Below are 16215 nucleotides of genomic sequence, written 5' to 3'. Positions count from 1 at the left end.
ACATACATACATATAGTGGTACCTCTAATTCGTTCCGTGACCAAGTTCTTAAGTGGAAAAGTTTGTAAGAAGAAGCAATTTTTCCCATAGAAATCAATGTAAAAGCAAATAATGTGTGTGATTGGGGAAACCACATGGAAGGTGGAGGCCCTGTTTCCTCCCAGGAGATTCCTAGAGAGGCCCCGCAGAGGCTTCTCCCTGCCTTTTCCGGTCCTGTTTCCTCCCAGGAGATTCCTAGAGAGGCCCCATGGAGGCTTCTCCCTGCCTTTTCCAGTTACAGTTTTGGAGGCTTGGGTTTGTAAGTGGAAAATGGTTCTTGAGAAGAGGCAAAAAAATCTTGAACACCCAGTTCTTATCTAGATATCATATATATGTACAGTGGTACCTCTACCTAAGAACACTTCTAATTAAGAACTTTTCTAGATAAGAACCGGGTGCTCAAAAATTTTTTGCCTCTACTTAAGAACCAATTTGTACTTAAGAACCAGAGCCCGGAAAAATTTCCCAGGAAATTTGAGAGCCGCATGAAGGGCCCAGGCAGTTTCCTGCCATTCACCCTTTAATCCTGGCCATCTTGGGCTTTTCTGGGCTGTCAGAGGAGCCTTTCGGTGGCGCTTAAGGAGGCTTTGGCAGTCCAGAGTGAACAAAGCATTTTCCTTTCTCTGGGCATTTGGAGAGGGAATAAACCTCTGCCAGCACCGAGAAAAGAAATGCTTTCTTCGCTCTGGGTAGCCCAGAGCAAATGGAGTGTTTTCCTTTCTCTGGGCACTTGGAGAGGGAATAAACCACTTTGCTATGATGACTCCCTTGCACTGCCTCCCATACACCCAGCGCAAGGAGTGTTTGGGCATGGAAAGGCAAAATGGGGTGCTTCGCCAAACTGAGGAGTCACCACAGTGAAGGAAAGGCGCTGGCTACAAAGCGAGTGAGCAAGAGGAGAGGAGAGCCCTTCAGCACAGGAAGGAAGAAGAAGCAGGCATTAGCAGCAGCAGCCGCCTTTCGGTCAAAGGAGCGGGAGGTTCCCCCATCTCGCCCACCTGGGTTTCTCTCTCTGACACAGTGCATGGGAGGCAGCCTCGCACTGGGTGTATGGGAGGTGCGTGCTCCTCCTCACTGCCTCAGAGTCCCTCTTTTTAAAAAAGCCTTAAAGTTTTGGATTTTTTTGATTCCCCTCACCTCACCTTCTTCCTTCAGCAGCGACTGTCCTCCTCCTCCTCTTCTTCCTCCTCCTCCGCCCACCCAAATTCCAAGCTTTTATTTCTTTCCTAATGGGTTTGTACACTATTTGCTTTTACATTGATTCCTATGGGGAAAATTGCTTCTAACAAACTTTTCTACTTAAGAATCTGGTCACAGAATGAATTAAGTTTGTAAGTAGAGGTACCACTGTATATACCAGTGATGGCGAACCTATGACACGCGTGTCAGCACTGACACGCGGAGCCATTTTAGGTGACACGCCGGAGAAACAGGGAGCTTAGAGTGGTGAAGATACAAATCTCCCCGCTTTCCAATTTCCCACCGACTGCAAGTACAGCAACTGCAATTATTATTATTATTTTTCCTCTCCCCTTAATTTTGTTTTGCACCAATTTTTTAAAAAATTGCGCCGGTTGCAATTTTAATTTCACTCCCAGGGCTATTTACCCGGGGTCCTACTTTGCTTACATTAAACTGCTCATCCCATATCGCTCCGCCAGGAAATCTACTCCAACCTCCCCTCCCCTCCTTCGCTTCTTTCCCTCCACGAGCAGCGCATGGTGTCTCCTCACCTTGGGTCGATCGCATCGGGGAGGGCTGAATAACTTAATTGCCGTTTCTCTTATAGCTGTTACAGGTAAACCCTTACCGGGTTATTCATTTGTAATTAAAAATAATCATGCCGGGCTCGCAAAAAAGAGTGGGAAAAAAAACCCCTGCGTGGACGTCTTTGGCGGCTCATAACTAGATTTTCACAACCCACCCCACCCCCCTTGATAAGCTTTTTCTTGAGTCTGTACAGTTTGGGCTTTGGGGGGTTCACCAAAGAGAAAAGTGAAAGAGAGGGAGAGAGGGAGAGAGGAAGGAAGGGTTAAATATAAAGGGAGAGAGGGAGGGGAAGAGGGGAAGGATGAGGGGTTATTATTAATCTGTAATTTAAAAAAATCATGCCGGGCTCGCAAAAAAGAGTCTGAAAAAAAAAACCCTGCGTGGACGTCGCGCCATTTGCACCCCCCACCGCGGAGGGAAAGCATTTGGCATCGGCACCGCCAACCCCCCCCCCCTACCAGCAGCAAAAGCCTGAACGACGGAGCCGAAAAGCAAACGGTGCACCCCCCCAGAAGCAGCAAAAGCCTAAGCGGCGGGGCGCTCCGTCGTTCAGGCTTTTGCTGCTGGTGGAGGGGAAGGCGCCAAAGGCAAACGGCGCGCCCCGCCGCTTAGGCTTTTGCTGCTTCTGGAGGGATGCACCGTTTGCCTTTCGGCTCCGTCGTTCAGGCTTTTGCTGCTGGTGGAGGGGAAGGCGCCAAAGGCAAACGGTGCACCCCCCCCAGAAGCAACAAAAGCCTAAGCGGCGGGGCGCTCCGTCGTTCAGGCTTTTGCTGCTGGTGGAGGGGAAGGCGCCAAAGGCAAACGGCGCACCCCGCCGCTTAGGCTTTTCCTGCTTTCGGCTCCGTCGTTCAGGCTTTTGCTGCTGGTGGAGGGGAAGGCGCCAAAGGCAAACGGCGTGCCCCGCCGCTTAGGCTTTTGCTGCTTCTGGGGGGGTGCACCGTTTGCCTTTGGCGCCTTCCCCTCCACCAGCAGCAAAAGCCTGAACGACGGAGCCGAAAGGCAAACGGTGCACCCCCCCAGAAGCAGCAAAAGCCTAAGCGGCGGGGCGCTACGTCGTTCAGGCTTTTGCTGCTGGTGGAGGGGAAGGCGCCAAAGGCAAACGGCGCGCCCCGCCGCTTAGGCTTTTGCTGCTTTCGGCTCCGTCGTTCAGGCTTTTGCTGCTGGTGGAGGGGGGGTTGGCGGTGCCGAAAGGCAAATGCTTTCCCTCCGCGGTTGGGGGTGCAGGGCAGGCGCAGTCAGCCCCAGGAGACAGAGGGAATGAGAGAAAGGAAAGAGAGAAAGGGAGGGAGAGAAGGAAAGAGTGAGAGATAGAAAGGATAGAGAGAAAGAGGGAATGAGGGAAAGGAAAGAGAGAGAAAGGGAGGGAAAGAAGGAAAGAGTGAGAGATAGAAAGGAGAGAGAGAAAGAGGGAATGAGAGAAAGGGAGGGAGAGAAGGAAAGAGTGAGAGATAGAAAGGAGAGAGAGAAAGGGAATGAGAGAAAGGGAAGAGAGATGAGAGAGGAAGGAGGAGAGAGAAAGAGAGAGAGGAGGGGTAGCGAATTATGGATGTCAGAACTCACGCATGCGTAGTAGCGTGCGCCCACACTTTTTAAAAATTTTTAAAAGAACAAGAGAAAGCATGAGAGAGAAAGAACAAGAGAGAGAGAGAAAGAAAATAAGAGAACGAGAGAGAGAGAGAAGGAAGGCAAGAGAAAAAAGATAGCAAGAGAAAGCAAGACAGATAGGGAGAGGAAAGGAGAGCGACAGAAATGAGAACAAAAAGGGGAGAAAAAAGGAGAAATGAGAAAATGATTGAGGCAGAGAATGAGAGGAGAGAGAAACAAAAGAGAGAGGTGATTTTTGAAGCATATGGTAAAAAGCATCCAAATAATAAGAACCCACCCCCAGCCCACACCTGTTTTTGAAAAGAATAAAAGATAAAAAAAACCCAGCCCTCAACTGGTTTTGGAAATGGTTCGAGTGTATACACACACACACATAAGGGGGGGGAAAAGACAGGGATGGAAAAAGAGGAGAAGTGAGAGGGAGAAGGAATGAGGGGAAAAGGGAGGAAGAGAGAGAAATGAGAAACATGAGAGAAAAGGGGGAAAGACAGGAGAAATACCCAGAAATGAGACAGTGGTATATATTTGAGGAGGGATGATTGATGATTGACTGTATTTATAAGGGGATGTTACATGGGATTGTATATATGAGGGGGTTATTTATGTATGTATGTATGTATGTATGTATGTATGTATGTATGTATGTATGTATTTATTTATTTATTTATTAGATTTGTGTCATTTTGGTTGGTGGTGTGCCCCAGGATTTTGTAAATGTAAAAAATGTGCCGCGGCTCAAAAAAGGTTGAAAATCACTGATTTAAAGCATATGGTAAAAGCACTTAAATAATAACAGAGAAAGAAAACCCCCAACCCTCACCTGTTTTTATTAATAGTTATGTTTTTGAATTTGCTGGTTGTTTTAGTTTTAATAGTAATAGAGTTTGGTTTTGTTTTATTATTAATTTCTTTTAATAAAAAAGAAGGGATTTATTATTTATTTATATTTATATTTATTTTTTGTTTGTTTATCTGTCTATCTACCTACCTACCTACCTACCTATCTACCTATATATCTACCTACCTACCTACCTACCTACCTACCTACCTACATACATACATACATACATACATACATACATATATATATATATATATATATATATATATATATATATACTTCTATGCCGCCCAGTTTTTTTCTCAAGGTGACACACCACCCGAGTTATGCTCAGTTTTTTGGCGAATTTTGACACACCAAGCTCAAAAGGTTGCCCATCACTGGTATATACTGTATAAACAAACTGTGGAGAAAAAAATTACAAAAAAAGAAAAAGAAAGGGGAAAACAAAGTAAAGTTGTTTCCATTTCTTACTGACTGCCAATTCCTGCCTTATTCTGGGGCATAGACGATTATTATTGTTCTGAGGTCTACTCTCCATTCATCCGCAGGCTCACATTGAGGCCGTCCATGCTGACTGGAAAGAATATCTCAACCTGCTCATCTGTGAGGAGAGCCACCTGAAGTTCATGGAGGACTATCACCAGGTACTACTTGGAAGCCAATGATTTATTAGGGAAATTTGCAGCAAGATTGCACTTCTCTCTTGGGGATACATATACACAAAACACATACCTACCATATTTTAGAGTATAAGACACACCTTTTTCCTCCCTAAAAGGCTAAAAATTTGGGTGCAGATTTTTCGAAGCTTTTTTTCCCAGCCCTAACGAGGTGCTAACAATCTTCCCAGCTCTCCAAAGAATGTTTTTCCAGGCCAAAGTCTTTGCAGACTTTGGCCTGGACACAATCTGAAGTTAGTTGGGGGAAAGATCAAAAGCAACATGAGAAAATATTATTTTACTGAAAGAGTAGTAGATCCTTGGAACAAACTTCCAGCAGATGTGGTAGATAAATCCACAGTAACTGAATTTAAACATGCCTGGGATAAACATATATCCATCCTAAGATAAAATACAGAAAATAGTATAAGGGCAGACTAGATGGACCATGAGGTCTTTTTCTGCCGTCAGACTTCTATGTTTCTATGTTTCTAATAAGTTTCTTTCCAGCCTTAATGAGGGGCTAACGATCTTGCCAGCTCTTACTGGCTTGCAGGCTTTTTCATTGCTACACTTTCTGAAGAATGCTTTTGTAAGCCCTTAACCAGGGGATAAAATAATGTTCTGAAGCTGACCAGACTAAGGATGCTACCTAGATGAATACTCCAGTGTGTCTTGTACTCCAAAAAAAAAAAAAGGTAAACAAAGACAGAAAAACATAAATGGGTACTATTCCCCCATATTTACAGTAAGCATCTCTCTGTTTGCATCCACCAATATACTTTCCCTATGCAAATATATTTACATTTTGATAAATTATTTGTTCATTCTCTCTTCTTCTATATTATTCTATACAAATAAAGATTTGATGTTATTCTTTCAATATTGAAAGTTCACCTTTTATCCATTATTTCATTCTTTCAGCCATTCATATTATTTATTCCATATCACGTAGTATTCAGTGTCTTCTTTTTCTTTTGTTTTCCTCACTATTTGGCCCATTTCAGTACAATCTAGTATTTTTCTAATTATGTCCTCATCTTTTGGTGTTTCCTTGTTTTTCCAAAATTGCACAGATGTTATTCTAGCTGCAGTAATGATGTGTATAATCAAATAGTTTATTTCTTTTTTATATTTTTTGTCAATTATGCCCAATAAAAATAATTCAGGCTTCCTCTCTGTATCTTCTTTTATTATCTCTATCAGCCAGGATATGATGGTTTATGGTGGACTTGATCAAAGGTAAAAAAAATGTACAGTGTTCCCTCGATTTTCGTGGGGGTTACGTTCCAAGACCTCCTGCGAAAGTTGATTTTCCGCGAAGTAGCGGTGCGGAAGTAAAAACACCATCTGCGCATGCACACCCTTTTTCCAAGGCCGCGCAAGGGCTTGAAGTTGGAGGCGGGGAGTGATGAAAGTGCGGAGGCTGGCAAAGATTGTTTTTAATGTCGGCCACCCACCCAGCGCCTCCGGCCTCCTCGCCGCTACCCCCCGCCCGCCCGATTCGCCCCTCTCACCGGCTTTCTTGGGGCACGAGTCCTCCTGCAGCAGCGCTGGCGGCTACGGCTTCTCAGCCTCCTCATTTGGCCGCTAGCCCTCTGAGTGCTTTGAGAATGCCCGCCCCACCCCTCTCGTAGTCCCTTGGCTGAGAGCGCTTTCGTCCCAGCTGTCAGTGAGGGGGGCTGCAGGAGGCGGGACAGGCGTTCTCACAGAGAGCAACAGACAGAGCGAGATGGAAAGGAGAGAGGGAGAGAGAGAGGGAGAAAGAGAGAGAAAGAGCAAGAGGGGGGAGAGTGGAAGGTAGAGAGAGAGAGAGAGAGAAATGATAGAAAAAAGGGGAGGAAAAAAGAGAAATGAGAAAATGATTGAAGCAGAGAATGACAGGAAAGAGAGAGAGAAGTGATTCTTGATTGAAAGCATACAGTATGGTAAAAGCACTTTGCGAGATTTCGGCCAATCAGCAATGGCAGATGTAAGTTTGGTGATGACGTATGACGTCATCGGGCGGGAAAAACCGTGGTATAAAAAAACCCCCGTGGAGTATTTTTAAATTAATATTTTTTGAAAAACCGTGGTATAGCCGTTTCGCGAAGTTTGAACCCGCGAAAATCGAGGGATCACTGTGTTGTTTTTTTCCTTTGATCAAGTCCACCATAAACAAGAGAGTATCTTCTAACTTTCCTGAAGACAAGGAAGCAAGTTTTAGGAAACATACCTGAATGCATTGGCTCCTAAGACTTCAAATTTTTCAGTCTAATATTTGCCCTTGGCCTGAATGGAGGAATGAGGGGTGCTCTTCAAAAATTAATGAATGAGGTAAGGGTAAGAAGCTACAATTGGTTTAATTAAAATGGACATAAAGCATATGGTTCCTTTCTCTAGTCATGTGTTTCATGATTATCTTTGTACTTACAGTTGGGGAAAATCTTTGGAAGATGAGGTTTTCGAGGCCTCCATTTGATCTTCAAAGCACGATCGTCCACTTGCAAAATGCATTTGGGTGTCTGGATGTCAGGGCCAGGTTATAAATTATTTTGCCGCATGCACAGAAGCATCGGGGGAAGGTGGGTGGAGTGCCCTGCCACCGGCACTACCGGTTCTAAGAACTGGTCCGAACTAGGAGCAACCCAACCGGTGATACCAGTGTGCCCTCTGAGGTCGTTGCGGGCATGTGCACGCCTGTCAGCACGAGATTTGATTTCTGTGCATGCGCAAGAAACAAATTCTTGTGTGAGGATGCGTGAGTGGACAGGATTTCGGCAATTTTTGCATATGCAGAAGCAAAAAATCGGTGAAAATCACCAAAATCTCGCTCGTGTGAGTTTTCTCACACAGGATTTTGCTTGCTGTGCATGTGCAAAAGCCAAATCTCACATGGGTGCATGTGTGCATGCATTGGGGATGTGTAGCTTCATGCGCATCCTGGATTTCCCTACCGAGACCAGGTAGCTTAACCTGGAACCCCTTCTGAACTCACCACTGCTAGGTGTGCACAGGACGTAGGAAGACATTTCCAGGCGTGCCGTCACTTTCTTCTTATGTAGCAAAATCAAATCTGCTTTATCTCCTTTGTAAGGGAGGAGGGCCCCTGCGATCCCACTAGCAAACAAAACCTGACAGACGGTTTGTCTAGTGCAGCTTTCGCGTGAAGATTGTCAAGGCAGGTCAGGTGGTGCAGACGGACTTGTTTGCAGAGGAAACAGCTGAAAGAGCTGGTGGGAAAACAATCTTGTCAGACAAGTTCTTCTCCTAACCTCTCTTGGGCTGTCAGAGATGAAGCAACCTCCTGTTTTTGGAAGCTGCTTTAGCAAAAAGACCTTCCCGGTCCTATAAAACGTTCTTCTCCTAGTCTCAAGAGTTTGTTAATTCAGACCAGGGGTCGGCAACCTTAAAAACTCAAAGAGCCACAAAGGTCCTAACTGGAAGCCCTCTGTTCAGTTCTGCAGCTGACTGAAAGTCCGGTTCCACCACCATAGAGTCTCCTCCTAGCATGGCGTCCTTTTACTTCTGTTGACCAGAAGTCCAGTTCCCCCCTCATCTGCCTCTACCTAGGATCGACCACACAACCTCCTGATCATGAGGCAAGAGCTTCACCTCTAGGCCACAGCAGCTGTGTGCATTCAGTCCATTTCGTTCCAAGGACTGAATAGCCAGAGTAAGATATCTGCATGCTGTCTAAGAACAAAAGGCTTGCCTGCAACCAAGGGAAACGGCGCTTCCAAGTCATTTTTGAATAGGCGAGAGCATGGCTCCACCCTGAGGCCAATCACAGGAATGGAGTGGCAAGGCTTTTTCAGACTTGCAAAGAACTGAGATGGGCTTTTGCCCACCCTACAGGGAGTGAGGGAAGGGATAGCTGCACATGCCAATTGTTTAATGCAACTGAATTGTATTCAAAGGAGAGAGAAGGAGGTAGGAGAACGAGGAAGGAGGGAAGGGAAGGGGAGGGAAGGGGAGGGAAGGGAAGGGAAGGAAGGAAGGAAGGAAGGAAGGAAGGAAGGAAGGAAGGAAGGAAGGAAGGAAGGAAGGAAGGAAGGAATACACTACCTGACTCTGTTGTAACATCCTCAAACTCCTCAAACTTTAACCTAAAACTGTCACCCCATTCCTAAGAGCATGCCTACTGTCCCTACTATGTTATGTCCATACCAGTGGCGGGTTGCTCCCGGTTCTGTCTGGTTCTAAGAACTGGTAGCGCTGGTGGTGGGAGGCTCCGCTCACCTGCCCGGGATGCTTTTGCGCATGCATACCTTTTCCCGTAATAAAGGGTTTTATAACCCACTACTTCATACTTATAACTGTTTTCTCACACATGCTTGACAAACAGAAGGGAGGGAGGGAAAGATCCCAGAAGCAACTACAGTGTTCCAATAAAGTCAATAGGAGGACCTTGATCAAAATTCTGCTAAGGGCCATGGCTTTCCTTTCCTCTTTCTGCTTTTTTATTTATTTATTTATTTATTTATTTATTTATTTATTTATTTATTACTTAGATTTGTATGCCGCCCCTCTCCGAAGACTCGGGGCGGCTCACAACATGTAGAAACAAATCATAAGTAGACAGACAAATTTAAAATATTAAGTATTTAAAAAACCCCATATACTAATAGACGCACACACAGACGTACCATGCATAAATTAAACATGCCCGGGGGGAGATGTTTCAGTTCCCCCATGCCTGACGACAAAGGTGGGTTTTAAGGAGTTTACGGAAGGCAGGAAGAGTAGGGGCAGTCCTAATCTCCGGGGGGAGTTGGTTCCAGAGGGCCGGTGCCGCCACAGAGAAGGCTCTTCCCCTGGGGCCCGCCAACCGACATTGTTTAGTTGACGGGACCCGGAGAAGGCCCACTCTGTGGGACCTAATCGGTCGCTGGGATTCGTGCGGCAGGAGGTGGTCTTGGAGATATTCTGGTCCAATGCCATGAAGGGCTTTAAAGGTCATAACCAACACTTTGAATTGTGACCGGAAATTGATCGGCAGCCAATGCAGACTGCGGAGTGATGGTGAAACATGGGCATACCTAGGTAAGCCCATGGCTGCTCTCGCAGCTGCATTCTGCATGATCTGAAGTTTCCGAACACTTTTCAAAGGTAGCCCCATGTAGAGAGCATTAGAGTAGTCGAACCTCGAGGTGATGAGGGCATGAGTGACTGTGAGCAATGAGTCCCGGTCCAGATAGGGCCGCAACTGGTGCACCAGGCAAACCTGGGCAAACGCCCCCCTCGCCACAGCTGAAAGATGGTTCTCTAATGTGAGCTGTGGATCGAGGAGGACGCCCAAGTTGCGGACCCTCTCTGAGGGGGTCAATAATTCCCGCCCCAGGGTAATGGACGGACAGATGGGATTGTCCTCGGGAGGCAAAACCCACAGCCACTCTGTCTTATCCAGGTTGAGTTTGAGTCTGTTGACACCCATCCAGGCCCCAACAGCCTCCAGGCACCGGCACATCACTTCCACTGCTTAGTTGACTGGACATGGGGTGGAGATGTAAAGCTGGGTATCATCAGCATATTGATGATACCTCACCCCATGTCCTTGGATGATCTCACCCAATGGTTTCATGTAGATATTAAATAGCAGGGGGGAGAGGACCGACCCCTGAGGCACCCCACAAGGGAGAGACCTCGGAGCCGACCTCTGACCCCCCACTAACACCGACTGCGACCGGCCAGAGAGGTAGGAGGAGAACCACTGGAGAACAGTGCCTCCCACCCCCAACCTCTCCAGCCGGTGCAGAAGGATACCATGGTCGATGGTATTGAAAGCTGCTGAGAGGTCAAGGAGCACCAGGACAGAGGATAAACCCCTGTCCCGGGCCCGCCAGATATCATCCATCAACGCGAGCAAAGCAGTTTCCGTGCTGTAACCGGGCCTGAAACCCGACTGCTGGGGACCTAGATAATCGGCTTCTTCCAAGGACCGTTGGAGCTGGAGTGCCACCACCTTCTCAACAACCTTCCCCATAAAGGGAAGGTTGGAGACTGGACGATAGTTATTAAGTACGGCTGGGTCCAGGGAAGGCTTCTTGAGGAGGGGGCGCACGAGCGCTTCTTTATAGAGTGTTGGAAAAACTCCCCTCTCAAAGGAAGCGTTGGTAATCTCCTGGACCCAGCTCCGTGTCACCTCCCTGCTGGCTGAAACCAACCAGGAGGGACACGGATCCAGTAAACAGGTGGCAGAACTCACAGCTCCAATGGCCTTGTCCACTTCATCAGGTGTCACCAGATCAAACTCTTCCCAGACAGGTGGACAAGTACGTGCCCGTCACCTCAACTGACTCGTTGTCAGTCGACTCTGTTTTCCAATTGGAGTCGAGATCAGCCCGGATCTGAGCGACTTTATCAGCGAAAAACGTGTTAAAATCCTCGGCACTGCTCTGCAAGGGCTCCCCAACTCCCCCCTGGTTAAGAAGGGAGCGGGTCACCCTAAACAGAGCGGCCGGGCGGGATTCCGCTGATGCAATCAAGGCGGCATGGTACGCGCATCTTGCCGCCTTGAGCGCCACTTTGTAAGTCTTAATAAAAGCTCTTACAAGTGTTCGATCAGGTTCAGACCTACTCTTCCTCCATCGCTTCTCTAGACGTCTCTTTTGGCGTTTCAACTCCCGGAGCTCCTGGTTGAACCATGGGGCTCTACGGGGTCTAGCGCCACGGAGAGGTCACAAAGGCGCAATCCAGTCAAGAGCCTCCGCCGCAGCCCTTCTCTCCTTGATTAGTTTCCACCCGTTCTCTTCTCTTCTGTTCTTTCCCATGTTTATCTGCCTTTCACAGGTTTTCAGTGATTCTATCCTCTCGGCTCTTCCCACTCAACAATGACTTGTGATCAAAAGGAAGGGAGGATTTGATTTTTCCTTCTCTTTCTTTGCAGTTCCAAAAAGATGCTAAGGATGCCCAGGAACTTCTCAGGAAAGTAGACACGGATCTGGACCAGAAATATAGCCCAGATTTCAAAGACCGCTACCAGATCGAATCTTTGTTGCATGACCTGGAGGCCAGTATTTCAAAAGAGAATGCGGAGCTATTATTTTGGCTTAGCTTGGGGTTGATGGTCAATGGAAGGAAGGAGAACATCTTGATTGCATATGGCACCATCATGTCTCAAAATTTTCAAATTTTGATTCAAATTGATCAAAACATGATGTAAAATACAAAAATACAAAAGAAAGTAATGGGAGAATAACGGAGGGGAAAGGTGGAAAGTATAAGGTAGAGAGGAAAGAGAAAGGAAAGGCACTGACTTCTGACTTTGCTGTGGTTGAATAAGGTAATAGCATGAAACCTCAACTTTGCTACTCTGAATAAGTTTTTCCCCAGCCCTAACCAGGGGATAAAATAATGTGCTTAAGTTGACCAGTCTAAGGACACTAGCCAGATGAATACTTGGTAGGCAGATTTTCCCCTATTTTCCTCCCCAAAAAATGTAAGGTGTGTCTTATATTCCAGTGCATCTTATACAGTGGTACCTCAAGATATGAACCCCTCGTCTTACAAACAACTCAAGATATGAACCCGGGGTTCAGAAAAAAATTGCCTCTTCTTACGAACTTTTTTCGTGTTACGAACGGCAAACCCGAACTTCCAGGTTCAGCATTCGGGAGGCTGCTGCGAAGCCCCCCAGCTGTTTTAAAAGGTGACAGCCAGGCTGGGGGGGTTCCCAGCAACCTCCCGAACCCCGAACTTTTGCCAAACCTCCGGGTTCGGGGTTTGGGAGGTTGCTGGGAAGCCCCCCAGCCCAGCTGTCACGTTTTAAAACAGCCGGGCGGCTTCCCAGCAGCCTCCGAATGCTGAACGCGGAAGTTCGGGTTTGGCGTTCGGCGTTCAGGAGGTCGCTGAGAAGCTCCCAGGCTGTTTTAAAAGGTGACAGCCGGGCGGCAGCGTTTTTTTGCGGGGGGGGGGGTTTGGTTGCACGGATTAATTGACTTTACATTGTTTCCTATGGGAAACAATGTTTCATCTTACGAACCTTTCATCTTACGAACCTCCCCCTAGAACCAATTAGGTTCGTAAGATGAGGTATGACTGTATTCTGAAAATCACAGTAGATAATTAGGCACCACTTTGGTGGGAAAGTAATAGTGTTCCCTGTATCTTTGGTGATTTGTCATGTGGGTCTCACGACCACCAAAGTGTCTTTGGACAATGCTGGGTCTCTTGGCTAGGAAAGGAGAGATGAGCACTACTGCCCCCCAGAGTCGGATATGACAGGGGAATTCTTTACCTTTAGCAATAGCACTTAAACTTACATACCGCTATATAATGCTTTACATCCCTCTCTAAGCGGTTTACAGACTCAGTACATTGCCCCCAATCTGGGTCCTCATTTTACCCACCTCGGAAGGATGGAAGGCCGTCAACCTTGAGCCTGGTGAGATTCAAATTGCCAAATTGCAGACAGCCGGCAAAAGTAATCCTGCAGTACTGCATTCTAACTGCTGCGTCAACGTGGCTCACTTAGTTATAATTTTGAAGTCTCTGGCTTCAGAATGATTTCATTCTCAGATGTATCATTTCCATCAGGTTGTTTGGTGGGTCTTGGAACTGGATAGGCCAGTAGATTGCACAACCACAACATCTGCCCACTCTGGGTATCAAAGTAAAAGTTGGGCTTGGGCCAAACCAGTGGTAGGCTGCTGCCGGTGCAGGCTGCTCTATAGGGTGGTAGTAAAATTGAGGATGTGTGTGCAGCTGTGCGTGACCAGCGGGTAGGCATGGGCCCCCATGGGAGATTTGCCTTCTGCACATGTGCAGATATCCAAATCTCATGTGAGGACGCTCATCCACATGAGATTTTTGCGATTTTTGCTGGTTTTTGTTTCCGTGCATGTGCAGAAGCAAAGACATCAGCAAAAATCATCAAAATCTCACTTGCAAGAGCATCCTCACATGAGACTTGGCTCCTGCACATGTACAGGAAGCCGAATCTTGCACCCAGATGCGCCTGCCCCGTCTGCCACCAGGAGCACACCAGTAACACCAGCGGCGGGCAGCCCTCCGCTGGGTCAAACCAAACCTGGCATTGCCGTTGCTGTTCCGTCTCAATTTTTCCCTTCTTGGTGATTCTGGAACCTTTGCTTTCTTCTCCTTTAGGAACAGGAGAAGGCCTTGGACCAGTATGAGGATGTAGTGAGCTCCTTACAAAAGCGGAGTCAGCAGGTCCTCCCACTGAAGTATCGGCGGGAACCCCCTCTTAAATCGATCCCTGTGGAGGCCCTCTGTGACTATGAAAATGAGCAGGTAAAAGACTTTGGTTGTCTGGCACCCCCCCCCCCAGAACACACCCTGCAACAGGACATGGTTTGTAAATGCCTCAGGGATTGATTTGGGAGACTGATTGCTGCTGGTGCCATCATCAACACTTTTGTCAAAGAGTCACATTTTGAAAAGATGAAACAGATGAAACGAGACACTGCATTACCTTGATGCCTAGCAGGAGTGCTTAAATTTGGTCCACAGGGCCAACCTCGAAATACCAAAGAATTGGCCTATGGTGCATCTGACAGCCAAAACAGGGCACGGGGGGGGGAGCGTGTGTGCTTCAGGAGGTTGCCATGCTGAAAATAGGCTGTGTAGCACAGTGGGGGCTGTTGTTTTGCAAAACCATACATTTTGTCCACACTCCAGAGGGCTGTAAAGAACTGGGGACAGAGGGCAGGACCAGACCTCAGACTTACACAGAACCCTTTCTGTCTCAGTCTCAGATTTCACGTGGTGGCCGATACACTCTGCACAAGAACAACGAAGAGTACTGGGAAGTTAGTGACAGCGGAGGAAATACAATCAGAGCTCCAGGGGTCTGTTTCATGATTCCTCCCACTGATCCTGAATCGCTCGCCGTGGTAGACAAGTAAGCATTTCTGGATCTCACCTGCATCCACCCAAGCCTGAGGAGGCGCCCAGATGGTCTCCATGACAATTGCATCAAGGGCCTTCCCTCCTTCTCCCAAATTCTCATGTTCTTTGCAAGCCCATGAAATGTCCTTCACCAACCTGATCTTGTGTTTTTCTTGTTCTGCAGCATTGCTAGCCACTATCAATGTGTGAAACAGAAGACTGGCTGCACAAAGAATCGACTGGAGGATCGCTACAATAGCTTGAAGGCAGAGAGCATTGGAGGTGGGTACACCGCAAGATATCTAGGGAGACTGTGGGCCTATAGTGGGTTCTAAACCCCATTGCTACCGGTCTGTGTGCACAGGTATGCTTGTGCAGAAGTGTCCAGGGTGGGTGGGCACAGCCTCCCACCACTGCCACTAGCAGTTTGCAGAACTGGGCTGAACAAGGAGCTGCTGTGGGCCCTATGAATAAGGGAAACATGCAGCCCATTCTTCTGCTGTTCTTTATAAATGAATCATGTAGTCGTTAAAGTGATTCTGGTTTCCTCCATTCACTTTGGTTAATGAAAATAGCAATAGCATTTAGCATCACATTGCTTTACAGCCCTCTCTAAGCAGTTTACAGAGAGTCAACCTCTTGCCCCCAACAATCTGGGCCTCCTTTTACCGACCTTAAAAGGACAGAAGGCTGAGTCAACCTTGAGCCTACTGAGATTCGATCTGCCAAACTGCTGGCAGCTGGTAATCAGCAGAAGTAGCTTGCAGTACTGCACTCTAACCACTGCACCACCGAGGCTCTGTAAAAAACATCTGGGATGGTCAAAAATGGGAATCCCAAGATCACATGGGATCCTGCAAGTGTTGTAAATACATGTAACTTGCTGAGTAGCAATAGCAATGGCACTTAGACGTATATACTGTTTCACAGCACTTTACAACCCTCTCTAAGCATTTTACAGAGTCAGCATATTGCCCCCAACAATCTGGGTCCTTGTTTTACTGACATTGGAAAGATGGAAGTCTGAATCAATGACAATAACAATAACACTCAGACATCGCTTTGCAGTGCTTCCCAGCCCTCTCTAAGGAGTTTATAGAGTCAGCCTCTTGCCCCCAACAATTTGGGTCCTCATTTTACCACCTCGAAGGATGGTAGGCTGAGTCTAACCTTGAGCCTAGTGAGATTTGAACTGCCAAATTACAGGCAGCCGGCAGTCAGCAGAAGTAGCCTGCAGTACTGCACTCTAACCACTGCACCACCAGAGTGCCCAAATTTTTATCACTTGACAATGTGGATGCTAAGATGATCAAGCATGCAAGGGCCAGTCACCAATCATTTTGACTCATTAACTTTGACCTAATTGAATAGTTGTAAGTCGAGGACTACCTGTTTGATGAAGCAAACCTATGACCCAGGCATGGGTTTCACTTACCTTCATTACCAGTTCAGAACTGTGAATGCGTG

At 47.1% G+C, this 16215-nt stretch overlaps 1 protein-coding gene across 1 annotated transcript in view; it reads left to right on the top strand.

The window, feature by feature from the left end:
- Positions 1-16215, top strand: part of PPL (periplakin) — a 122682-nt gene that overhangs the window by 82779 nt on the left and 23688 nt on the right. The window contains exons 9-13 of the mRNA XM_070760717.1: positions 4807-4902; positions 11786-11908; positions 14005-14151; positions 14610-14761; positions 14933-15030. Of these exons, the coding sequence (XP_070616818.1) occupies positions 4807-4902; positions 11786-11908; positions 14005-14151; positions 14610-14761; positions 14933-15030 (616 nt within the window). The remainder of the gene's footprint in view (positions 1-4806; positions 4903-11785; positions 11909-14004; positions 14152-14609; positions 14762-14932; positions 15031-16215) is intronic.

The sequence above is a fragment of the Erythrolamprus reginae genome, chromosome 9 (genome assembly GCF_031021105.1).
Source record: "Erythrolamprus reginae isolate rEryReg1 chromosome 9, rEryReg1.hap1, whole genome shotgun sequence".
NCBI classification, from domain to species: Eukaryota; Metazoa; Chordata; class Lepidosauria; order Squamata; family Dipsadidae; genus Erythrolamprus; species Erythrolamprus reginae.
This window is presented reverse-complemented; position numbering and strand designations above follow the sequence as displayed.